The sequence below is a fragment of the Fulmarus glacialis genome, unplaced genomic scaffold, assembly GCF_000690835.1.
Source record: "Fulmarus glacialis isolate BGI_N327 unplaced genomic scaffold, ASM69083v1 scaffold5955, whole genome shotgun sequence".
NCBI lineage: Eukaryota > Metazoa > Chordata > Aves > Procellariiformes > Procellariidae > Fulmarus > Fulmarus glacialis.
Window position 1 is genome coordinate 51,513 of NW_009214811.1, and position 12,974 is coordinate 64,486.

At 39.0% G+C, this 12,974-nt stretch overlaps 1 protein-coding gene across 1 annotated transcript in view; it reads right to left on the minus strand.

Moving 5' to 3' along the window:
• Positions 1-675: 675 nt before the first annotated feature.
• The window catches only part of RDX (radixin), a 31,049-nt gene continuing 18,750 nt past the window's right edge, over positions 676-12,974 (minus strand). The window contains exons 11-13 of the mRNA XM_009578699.1: positions 11,981-12,223; positions 10,832-10,992; positions 676-1,372 (exon numbers count right to left, since the gene is read on the minus strand). Of these exons, the coding sequence (XP_009576994.1) occupies positions 1,336-1,372; positions 10,832-10,992; positions 11,981-12,223 (441 nt within the window). The 3' untranslated portion in view covers positions 676-1,335. The remainder of the gene's footprint in view (positions 1,373-10,831; positions 10,993-11,980; positions 12,224-12,974) is intronic.

Below are 12,974 nucleotides of genomic sequence, written 5' to 3' on the forward strand. Positions count from 1 at the left end.
GGCGCTGCCCCACAGCCCCCCCCGCCCACCCACGGTCCTGAGGGGTGGGGGATGCGGCCCCAGACCCTGCCAGGACGGAGAGCCCACTGCAGACAGCCCCCCATACCAGCGAGGTCGGAGGGCTGCTCCCGCAGGCGGTGGGGGCTGCCTGCAGGAGGCACAGCAGCAGGCACCGATGCAGCGTCCCGGTCCAACGGGAGGCTTGCAGAGCACTGAGGCAGTTCCCTCCTTGGGCAGGTCTCAGCTAACTGTTTCGGACACGTGCTGTAAGGCTTTGACAGCCACTGTTTCAGATCTAAGTCCTCCGATGGATCTACCTGCACAGTTCCCAACGCAGGAGGCCACTGTGCAGGAAGGCACCACGAGGAGCACAAATGATTCCAAGGTTTGGTATATTCCCAGAGGATGCTAGCTGAATTTGGGAATAATTCAGGTGTCCATCTACTCAGTTGCCTTAATTACCAGCTCCCATCTTTTTCTTCAAGAGCGATCCACTCTTTGCAAATCCAGCCTGCCATGGTTTATCTGATCACAGGACAAGACGTATACCTGGAAACTCCACTTTGGATCGGTGCCACAAAATGAATTAAACTTCTCAGAGAAACGAAAAAAATGGTGCAGTCTAGCAATAAGCAACACTGATCATCAAATGAATAGTGATTCTTTGGATTAACATTAAAACCCATTTATTCAGGCTTTTGTGCAGGGTGCAGTTACGTATACACAGTATGCATATCCTAACAGCGTACAAAAAGGCAAGTAGCATCGGGTGCTTACACTGGAAATGTATGTACAGACATAGTAAATCGGGAGTTTTACATTAGAAAATTATCTGACGCTATTAACGTATCAACAAGGCTATTAGAAATCGCGTAGAAAACCAATAAAACTTGGAAAGTATCTACTCTTACTTCACTTGACCCAGGCTGGATATAGAGTCAGGCTTCCCACACTACATTGTTCTGTGGGCAAAGCCTACAAGATCCCCGAGCACTTTGAAGGGTCACATCACCGTTCACTCTAACACGTCCCATTACATGTTAAAGACTAACATATTAGTATTATTTCCTGTTTTTCTGGGAAGAACAACAGCTTAAATACTTCAAAAGCCAATTTTCTCCTGGGAAAAGACAACAAAGGAAAGATTTAGAGAGACCATGAGAGAACCAAACATTAACGAAATGTCGTAACAGCACTTCCTGGTCCTTCCAGAAAACTCTTCACAGACCAGGCAGCACTTACTTAATTTAAAGCGCTGTAAACTGTCCAGATTTACAGAAGCGCAATGGCAGGCCTTGGCAGACCCCAGGTCTTCTGCTGATCTTTACCTTGTTCCTATCCTAACGGCTGCAAGAGATCGTACTTTTGTAACCTGCACAAAAAGACACAGAGAGATCAAGTAGATTTAGCAAAAGGATACTCAACAAAAACAATAAACAGAATTATGCAGCAACATCATAAGAGCCATACTTTGCTCCCTGTAACTACTCTGAAAAGTATCAAATTCCTGAATTTAATTGCCAACTGAACTTTGTTCAAGATGTCAGCAGAATGAGGGAGCACCAGAAAAGACTAATTTAAGAAACACGTGGTTCTTGAGGCCAAGGCCCCCAAGGACACCCAGAACCCATCTTCACTGACTTTCAGCTTGAGGAGCAGGTCCAACTTTCTTTACCTACTCTTCCATGCCAGTGTCAAATTCTTGCACATACCAGTACAGTTTTGATGGCAAATTTTAGCATTTATAAAGAACCTAACCTAAAATCCACCCAGGGAGTAGTTTTAAAGGACTAATTCGCTAATGCAGATAACACAAACCACAGCTGAGTGCAACGTAGGTAAGACTGTTAAAACTGCTCCCAAAGGTGGCTGAAATAAGATGCCTTGTGCATAAATACACCAAATATAGGACATATTTGTAGAACATTCAATCACAGCCAATACGATTTCAGACATCTCTTCTTTTTAGCACAGCACACGTGCCATTTGCTGTATAAGCTCTGGGGTTTAGTTTATTCAGTTCATTGCTTTCCATGAGCCTTTTGGAGAAAAGGTGAGGGCAGCATAAAGAATCTCTCTCAAACTTATTTCTCTCCTAAAGTTTAAAGTTCCCTGGTGGAAATCTTTACAATGAGTCAAAATTTGCTTGAGTGAAGACACATTTCAAAGATGTAAATTTTCCACGTTGATTTTTATGAAAATTCATTGTTGAAGTGGCTTGAAAAATGTTTTCCTTTTAGAGAATGGCTTCCTTAAATATATTTATATTATGAATAGGCAAAGAACAATCAGTATTTTAAATTCAGCCTTCCTGTAGTGCAAACCTCTCATTCTGATTGTTTTAGAGAAACACTTCAGTTCTAAGTATTAATAAATCAGAATTTTATTCAAAAGGAATCAGGAAAAAGACTGAATTACCAGATTCTCTTTGTCATTCAGTAAGCATAGGGAATGAGTTGCTATTCAAAAGTAAGAAGCCCTCAATAGCATTTTTACATTTAGAGTGCAGCTACAGCACGTAACATGTAGGAACGTCATGACAAATTTTCTACCCCAGCCTGTTTCCCACACAAATCATTTTCTGGCACAGAGAGTCAGTGGGAACTTCCAGGGCTTGAGCATAAGCAAATAAGACGTGTGGTTAAGATTTAGAGTACTAAAACCGCTCTGGTGTTTTAGAAGTCTGACAGCAATTCCTGGCCAGGGGTGGGGAAGAGAAACAGGCTTCTGGCAGAGAGTGAAACTGTAGCCTGGGAAGGCAGCACTGAAATGTTTCCTGGTACTAAAGAGATCCCCAGAAACAACTGGCTTTTGCAGGAGGATAAAAACAAACATGCAGGTAAATAGATCCAATTTTGATATCAAGGACAAAACTGAACTCTGCATGCTGTAATATTTTTTAAATCATTTTTTAAACACAGTTAGCTTTAAAAAGCTTGATTTCTAAAACTATTCAAGATCAAAGTCTATACAAAAAATAAGTAGCAACTTGTGTATTTCACTTTCATACAGCCATTACAAGGCCTGATGCCACACACTGTATTAGAAATCTCCAGTTTAACCATGCTATAGATACGTATTTTTTTATATATAAATTATCAAGCTCAGTTAAATGCAAAGCAAATTATACTACTTTTCCCTCAGAAAATAGTTTCATCCATTAAGCTCCAGATTGCAAAGCTAGTTGCAGTGTCATAGGCAAAACAATTTTACAAAATCACTGGGGAGGAAAAAGGCATTTTTACTCTTAAATTGATAGAATAAGCCACAACAGAAGTAATTAAAGGACATGACTGAAGAAAGAAATATACGGTATTCTCTTCTCCACTGCTCTCTAAAGAATCCAGCAAATGTCAATAAATAAGTAAATAAATAAATAAAAAGCCTGGTGAATTTTACCAAAGTACTTTGCTACCATAAATTTAGTTTGAGAAAAAGTCTACCTTGCCATACGTAGCTGCCTGCCTCTTGTTTTCACCCCGTAGTCTAAGTAGTCAGCTAATGCAACGTATTTCTTTCAGTAAGTCTTAGGGCTTAAACTTTTTTTCCCCACAATGTTTTTTAACTAATAATTATGCAACATCTTCCTTCCCTGTCTTAATTTGCATTCTCATACTGAAACAAGGTTATTTATGTGCATTAAAGCTCTCAATGATCTAAACTGAAATCTATTCTTCAGATGAAATAAATGGCATGACACATTAGCAAGGACAAAAAAAAAACAAACCAGCAGCAGTAAAGCAAGGTGATAAGGACGAACCAGTTCAAAGACTGGGAGAAATATATATGAAAAGGGCCACATGAAGCATATAGAAGTCACTGCTTGAAAGAAGGTTCTCCAGAATTTATTTTCATGGCCCCATATAAAAATGAACAGAGACAGGTAAGAGATCTTCCCCCCCCGCCCACAGCTGCCACTGCTTCTTAAAGTCAGTGCAGACGGATGGGTAACTCCTCAGATATCTGCGCTTATGCTATAGAGGACTTCAGCTTTTACCAGGGTGACCTGCAGATGAGGTTCAAAGCCAGGCAGGTATATAACCATAACTCTTTTTTAATAAGGAACCAGGAAAGTCAACTATTTCATGTTTTTTCTTTTTAGTATTTTTACATTCAGGACAACTGTTGTGCAGAAAAGCAAAGCCACAGCACCATGCAGTTGTGCCCAACTGCTCTGCTGTTTGAGCGGGCATAACCATCCTATTCCAGTGCTTTCTCTTGCATAGTCCAGACAGACGGTTAAGCTCCACAATGAAAGCATAGAATTTCTCTTCCATGTGCTCTCTTGTGTGCGTGACCAGGGCTAGGCTCAAAGTTGAACCTCGTGGGTATAAACACTGTGATTCAGATCTTCTCCGGTTTTCTGCATGCATTAACAGACTTGTTTTCTGACATTTTCTGTTCTTCAGAATGCTACTAGCAGTTATTAACTATTCAATACAGTTATTTCTTCTGTAAGGTGGCATATACCATGCCTGATAAGAGAATGTGTAGCCAAAATTAATCCAGAGATTGTTCCAAGAGTAGCAGTAATAGTTCTAAATTTAAATATGATGAGTTAGCCAGCTTTGCTGAAAACAACACTATAAGATCCCAAATGCAAAAGAAGAAAGAGGAAGAGCTGTGTTTTCAAATGGTACAGGGAAGTACAACAACTGGCACTGAGCAGCGAGACGGATGCCTGAAACAAGAGAAGAGATCCAAGAATTCAAAATATCAATTAAGTTGAAGACAGACTATCAAGGACAGGAAACATACAGCAGAAGTGCAGATTAGTGATATGAAGATTTCTTATCATTTTTAGAATTTTTTCTAATGTGTGAACAAGCTTGCTGTCCTGTCCCAAATCCCTAAACACTGAATCTGCCCACTCAAACGTAAATGAATTTGTTCCCAGTGATAAAGGCAGCAGCAGGACAGACCCGTCTGTATTCTGGATGTTACCTACACATTCTCAACTTACTTTGTTGAAGATCGAAGTGCACTTGGCAGAAAAGTTTTCAGCTCCAGCCCCGATGCAAATGAATCTCTGCCAATACGACTGCAAGTACCATATTCATAGAGATTATTAATTAATCAGAAGTGCTGCTTAAATAAAAGTAAAGCTAGACTATTTCAACTCATCAGTATAACGTATTTTAAGAAAACACTTGACACAGTAGTTAACCATTTACTGGAAGCTCAGCTTAGTAGAATATTATTGAAGTTATAGATTAAGAAGTTAAATACTGTATTAAGTTTAATGAAGAAATCAAGGGTGATTAAGAAGCGTGAAAGCTGAGGCCACAGGGAGCCGTAGACTTGATATGGGATCCCGCAGAGTTCAGCATATCTGCACATGGAACCTGTCATGCGATTACTGTTTCACATGGGCACACACGGGTTTCACATTGCTGGAACAAGCAACGGGGCAGCTAGAACCGTGCATGTACACAACTCTTATCTTGTCAAGGCAGAAATGCCCTAAGGCAAAATTATCAGAATGTAGAAGATGTCTTCTGCTGAAATTTAGCAAGCTATAATACAGAGGCCAGCCTGGGTACACATGGCCTTAAGAACTCCAAGACCCTTCAATGCTGGGCAGCAGGCTTTCTAAAAGCCTTCAGTTAAATACTCAGATAATTGCAACTCCTCTTGTGTAAATAAGGTAGTTTAAAAGCAAAGAAAAAAAAAAACCCAAAAAAGCAAAAAGCAGCAATGCAATTGTCCTACCTCTGAGCTTGATCTCTTTTCACCTGATCCACTTATCCAGAGCACAGGGAACATTAACTCTTATGCACATATGCATTAGGAATATTTGCACCAACCAGGCCGCCTCCTTTGACGTGCATTTCCATCTCCCCCCGTTTCTTCTGCTGCCTAAAGCCTACTGCTGTGAACAGAAACACTCTGACACATTATGTACAAAGCCAATATAAACACCTAATGGAATCCCAGCAATTCCAAATGCTCCATTTCCCTTTGCTAACTTTGTCTCTCCCTAAACCATGAGCTATGTGGGCATAATCTCTCTCTTCCTGAATATCTAGAATATTGCAGGCACTGCTGCAACTGTTGTGGTCTCTTCTTGTGAAGAAATTTGATGGTTTGGGATTGGAGTTTTGTGGGGGAGGTTTTCTGGGCATTGGTGAGTCCACTTCATTTGCATTAACTGAAACATATATATTTGATATGTCAGCAATCTCTGTGCAGTGAAGGAAGAAAAAACAAAACAAGTCAAAGTTTATCTAACTGTGCTCCAAAGGAGTAATTTATCAACTCAGAATCTGCAAACAGTAAAGTGAACACAAGTGACAGTCTCCATGAACCAAAACAAAATAAGGTAACTGGCCTATGCCTATAGATCTGGGCTCAGCTCTCAGCTCTGTGATACGAAAAGTGCAACTCCCTCTAACAAATTGGCTGTTGAATTTGCTAAACAAATTATAGGTCACACATAGTGAATTTCTGGATGCTGCAGTAATACACTGAAAAGGAGTCCTCAAGACATGTGAATAAATGGACCAGTTAAGGATTCTAGCTCACCACAAGGTTTTGGTCCCCCCCCCGCCCCCCATAGTCCTCTACCATTACTCTTCACCATTATGCCATCCCTTCCAGTCCCGAGCTGCTCCTTGCTGCTGACTGGGTCCCCAAACTGGGAGAAGGACCAGTCATGTAAAACTCACGCTTGCAGACCATTTAGTTGGGGAGGAAAGAGATGCTGCATGGCCTGCTTGGGAGCAGAGCAGAGGGACACACCGCCTGGCAGGTGCCCACAGCAGCCAGCCAGAACCATCTCCTAGCCACCCACCCAGCCGACCAGCCAGCACAGCATGTCGGCTGGGAGGCATGTACCCTCCATCTCTAAGCACAAACAGAATATGCTCTGAGGGGGTCAAAGAAATTACCGCAGTTTGTATGCTGATCCATTGACACTTACTACATTTTCCAGGAAAATCTTACCACCCAGCCAAGATACATTACGTTATGTGTATGAGACAACTTCTACTAATAAGTGAACTTTGCTCTTTTGTAAGGAAGCTTTCAATTTTCTTATGTTGATATTTTTACCCAGGAAGTATCTTTATGAACACTAGCATCAACAACCTCATCCCACTGGGATACATCATCTTTGTTAAAATCCCCGATTCTTGAAACTGATCTGATGCCTTGGGGAGAACAAGACTTTTTAAATGATCCACATGTGAACAGACACGGAAAATGCTTGCATAAAAAATCCTTTTCGAAAGCAAAAGGTTTTAACTAATAATTTTAATCTCTATTCTTTCTTTTTAAAAAAATGAAGAAGATATATTTGGGGTACTTTCATTTAGAACAAACGTCCTTTTTCCTCAGAGGTGCTTAAGCAGGTTACTTGAACAGCCCTAGAGCACATGTTTTAAGAAAGAGGCAAAAGCACAATAATGCTTTCCAAACTAGGTTTAAAAAGGCAGACATTTTTGTTCCATTTTGGACAAAATAGACATAGTATACAAGAAACACATACTCGAAGAGTACAACCAACAGAAAATGTAGGTTTTGATGTGCAGAGGGGACTACTTCCAGAAGATGGAACATCATCTTTCACATCGAGGCATTCTGGGTGATTGTGTTAGTCTGGCCTGTAAAATAGTGGCACTATTTTGTATCCTTTTCTCTCCACCTCAAGAGCATATTGGGAAAAAAAACCAACCCCAAAAAAACCTTTCAAAGCACTTACCTCCCCTTTCAAGCACAATATTGTGAAGCTACATACCCATGCAGAAGCTCTCTAATAAATGAGAAACCTCAAATCTAATGCTTCAGGCAGGAGGGGCTCCAAGAAGAGAAAAGTATAAAACTAGAAATACACATGGTAAAAAGTATCAAGTACACACATTTTGACTCATATAGCAATTCTGCTATACGAAGTAACAAAAAGAGTCATGTGCTTGTACTGAATGCAAGGCCAAACAAATACGAGGTAGAATGGAATGTCACCTGAGAGGAGGTCTAATTCATGTGAGAGCTGCTTAGCAGATTAATTTGTATGCCTACTTATACGGGACAGTTCCTGCCGTTTCCAAGTGTATTAGACAGGTGAAAGAGCCCATAAACCTGCCATTATCTAAAGCATATGGCCATGCTCATATTTGACAGTACTGTCCACTATAATGTGCAGAATCAAAAAACCACATCAAGGTTTCTCAATGCTTAAGACATTGACCTATTAAACTAAATTTCACTTAACCTGGGGCTAAGCAATATGTAGGCAGTGATTGAAAGTTCTTATATTACCCACAGAGCTCTTATGTGGCTAAATTACCCTCTGTTCTCAAGAAAGCCAATTTGCTCTGATGATTCACATCCTGTTTTGAATGGACAATCACCAGTGCTTCCTCCCAACTGTAAGTGGTAATTTCTTAACGAGAGTACCATTCTCTAGGGATACAACTTGAAAATGGTTTGTTTGTTTGTTTGGGTTTTTTTGTTGGTTTTTTTTTGGTTTTTTTTTTGTTTTTTAAATTTCATTTTGACCAGAGTGTGAAACAAAAGATGATCAAAATTTGTACACTGCTCTGAAAAAAGGCTATTACAGTGCATTTAGCAAAGTTGCCAGAAAAAAGTGTGTTAAATAACAACAATGGACCTCAAAGAAATTAACTGTATCTCTTTATTGTTAACCAATGAATGTTATCCAAAATAGTAGATGTAATTGTAGCTTAATTGTACAACACAAAACATGATGCTAAAGGAAAAAGCATGTGGAAAATTACTTCACCAAGTAATCATTAAATGTATTCTTAGTATTTCCGCACCAGTAAGTGTTCCCAACTGCTGGTGACAGCAGCTATTACCACTTTGTTCATTGTGAAAATCCGTATTACAAATGGTTGCTCCTGGTTGTTTAGGAAAAAAAAAAAAAAATCACACAGCTTTATAAATGGATCTAATCCATTTAGCCCTACTCTATATATTGTAGATTTATGAACAGCAAATTTCACTGGTGTTTTTTCCCAACACTGAAACTGATGTATCAGTGTTAGTGCACACTTTCCAGGGAAAAATGAAAACTCACTGGAAGCGCAGTATTTCACCTGCTATGGCAAACTGTTTGAATACTTCAGAAATTTGCTTAAGCTTCAGTGTATGAAGCCTATGAAACAAAAACTGTTCTTACAATGCACTGCAAGTAGAAACACCAACTTCCACCAAGCAGCATTTTGAAGCATGTGCACACCATCTGCACATCAGTCTTCAAGGTCAACCAGATATGTTTAGCCCCACAAACCAAAAATATATTAATGTATCTTTATTTTATTTTCGTGATGTCACCCCACATAGCCAACCTTTAACTCCACAAAATAAAAAAAAAATTAGTTGGACTGTTCATAAGAAATTTAAACCTATTGTGCATGAAAAAAATGTTTAATAAAATGGCAAATTTTAATAGATAAGTGTAAATTTATGAGTGCATAATATCAAACAGAAAAGAGCTGAACCATCCTCAGAGAAAGCAGGGTTCTTCCACTGTAGATATTTACTAGGGTACTATAACAGAAGGAGTAACTGCAGTCCACATTAACTGTAAAGTTATTTCTAAAGCTCAATTTCTAAGCAAATTTCTCAAAAAAGCAGGTCTCCTTTTCAAGAGGGAAAGGACTTAATAACAGTGATCTGACATCAGATATGACGATTACAATACTAGCTTCACTGAAAACTGAAGCTACAAACACTTTTACTCCAATTCTGGGAACTTTCATTTTGTATTTGGAAACCCAAAAACAAACTAACTCACACACACATTCTACACCCCTCCCAGGAGATAGTATACCAGTGACCGGTTACAGCTTTAAAACACGCAAGATGCTTTTACAATTTCAACTCAACAAAAGGCAGTTAGACAGTATTTAGCACTATAAATCCATCTTAAAGTAAAACAAAATCCTAGGAGTAAGGGTTGCTAGCATTCTATGATATCACTATGTGGTGACAGTCAATTTAAACGGGTTTTTTCATAGTGTTTGAAGGACCAGTCATCATGTATATAGTAGTGAGGTAGGATACTGTCCCCTCCCTGGGACTGATGTTTTCATATGCTCCCTTGCCAGAAAGGTCCAGGTCTCCCTACTGCAAATAAAATAATTACAAGCAAATAGCACATGAAGCTTTGTATTTTTTTTTCCCCTTTGCTGCGTTAGAACATTTTGCGCATCTAAAAGAATCACCTAGGAAAAGCAATACTTATTCAAGCCTATCAGCAGCCACGTGCTGCCCACAGGTAGTGTTCCATTTTAAAATATTTCCTGGAACTACCACCTGCCATCCAGACCTTTGTGAACAGGTAGGCAAAGAAAACCATCAATGATGACAGGACATGAAACACCAGAGAATTTCACTTGGGAGAAAAAGAAAACGAAACTGAATGCCAGCAACATCAAACTCTTAATGGTGTAGCTACATTGAAAAATGTAATTTCAAACTTAATCCTGAAATAGTACCTATCCAGTTTAGGTTCAGCTCCATTCTTCTTTCTATTTCTTAACGCTTAAGCATACATACACTTGTCAGTCATTATATACTTCACATCAGTTTCCAAAATAAAAATATGAAACAATGAAACTGAAAACATGATGGGGAAAAAACTGCTATCATTCTCCACACCCTCCCCCCAGAAAAGCTAGGGATGACAGACTGCCTTACTGTTGAATAGCCTCCCCTAAATTTGTCTTCTAGCCACTGTAGTCAAACTGGTATTAAGTGCTTTGGCAAAGTGGGGTGCAATCCATCAAATCTGCAAAGGCCTGCTTTTTTCTCTGGTGGTGGTTCAGCTTTACGAGGAACATATATGCAAAGTAACAGCTCTCACATTGCTTCAAACTCATCAATACGCTGCTTTGTATTGCCTTGTCGGATTTGTCGAAGAGTCTTGTACTTATCACGGCCTGCTTTAACATTCTCAGCATGAAGGACATCATTTTGTGTTTTCTTGGTTTCATCTCTGGCTTGAGCCAACTCAGAACTTAAAGCCTGTTGAATAAAATATTTGCATTTAAGTGCTTTGACTAATCCTTTAATGATTCTGGAATTTCTAACAACTATTCTGCAACTTGGATAAGGATTTCTGGAATGCCAATCTATGAAACACTTGTTGTGCTGTTCAATAATTCAAGTTATGAGGTCTATCAGAAAGACTGCAGAGGGAAAAAGAAGGAGAGCATAGGATTCTTTCCTTACATAAGTATGGGCATCAAACTAAAAAAAAAAAAAAGGCCTCATACCATAACATCCAAGAAGAAAGGGACCAGCAGAATAAAGCAGGAGAATGACCTTATTTTTTCAATTTCTGCTTGACTAAAGACAGTTCTTGTTTATCTCTCTGATCCTGTTCAGCCATTGGCCAAACATAAAGAATATTACACATACATGCTACTAAGATATTGCTGCCAGAAAAAGCAGCAGCTTTCCATTTCTTTTATTTCCTTCCCAAATAGACATTTTGTAACAAGGCAAAAGGCTACCACTAACAGATTATTATACTTTGAGGGGTAAGACTAGTCTAGGAGGAAATGCTCCATTTCAGGGAAATAAAATTAATCCAAAATGGGCATAATTCAGTTTTTGCATTTACGTCTCTGAATGACTGCAAACAAACACAAATACTATTAAGCAAGCATCTGTTCATACCACTTAATGAATTTCAGTATTGAGAAAGGAAAGCATTATGTTTTAACATTCAGTGTCCTGGACATTATATAATTATTAGAAATGTTTACTGGCCAATGTGACAACACACTAATACTTTTAAGCTATAAAGCACTATCTTACATCCAATCTTTCTACCTATTTCACTTCTAGAATACTATGAATTATATTGGTTGGTAAATCAGTAATAAACCTAGTAAATCATAAAAAGGCTGTTTCCTTGGCACGCTGTAATTTCAATGAGATTTTTGACAAATAAAGAATGAAAACCCAAAGCCTGAATTATGTTGATACAACTATGAATCTTTATTACCTGGAGCTGTTTCTTAACGCGTTCATTTTTCTGTGTTTCTGTTACCCGTTCTTCCTCACTCCTGTGATTCATGACACCATCAGAAGACAGTTCTGCACTGGCTTCAGCATTGTTCTCATCATGTTCATCATGTTCATTCTCTGTTGGAGGAATAACTGGTGGGGGAGGAGGTGGAGGAGGAGCAGACATCACAGATTTCAGTTCTTCTTTGGTCTTTTCCAAGTCCTCCTGGGCTGCAAAAGCCTAAATACAGTAAACAGCACTTAGCATCTTTTAAAATTATTTATGAATAGTCAGAAAAATAAAAATAACTATTTGAGATGTTTTCAGACACATGGAAACTGTCCTTTATAAATGACACGACTAGCTTACACACTGAAAACTGTCAAATAAGAATACAGGGTAAAAGAGATACAACTCAAAACCAGCTGTCCCGGAGGTCCAGCTATTTCCAGCAGCAGACAAGAGAAGAGTGAGAGAATAGGGCGGCCATACTGATTGCTTTCCAACCTTCCTAGCCTCCTGAAATTTGAGGCTCAGGGACTTCCTGAATCAAAAGGCGATGTCTTCGAATTTCACATTCAACCAGAACTTACAAGAATTTGTTCAATCACTTTTTGAACCTATGCACACAATCAGTATTCACATCCCATAGCTAATTACAGATTTTGTGAAGAAACACTATTTTGCTTTAAACTATTGTTCAGTTGCATTTGATGTGCCTTTGTTATTGTTCTGGTTCATCTTTTCACCACCACTCATGATTTTATACATCTCCCTCCTGAGGTGTTTTCTTTTTCAACATAAAGCTCCAATCTATTTCATCACCATACATAAGGAAGCCATTTCAAATCTTTGACCATACCTTTGTGATGAGAATATCCCTCCCTTCATGACTATTTAATATTAAGAAATTAGTTAAATAGAAGTATAGGCTGGCTTCAGTAGACTGGAGAACAAAAACCTTTAAGAAAGGCTTCTCTGAAGCCTAAGG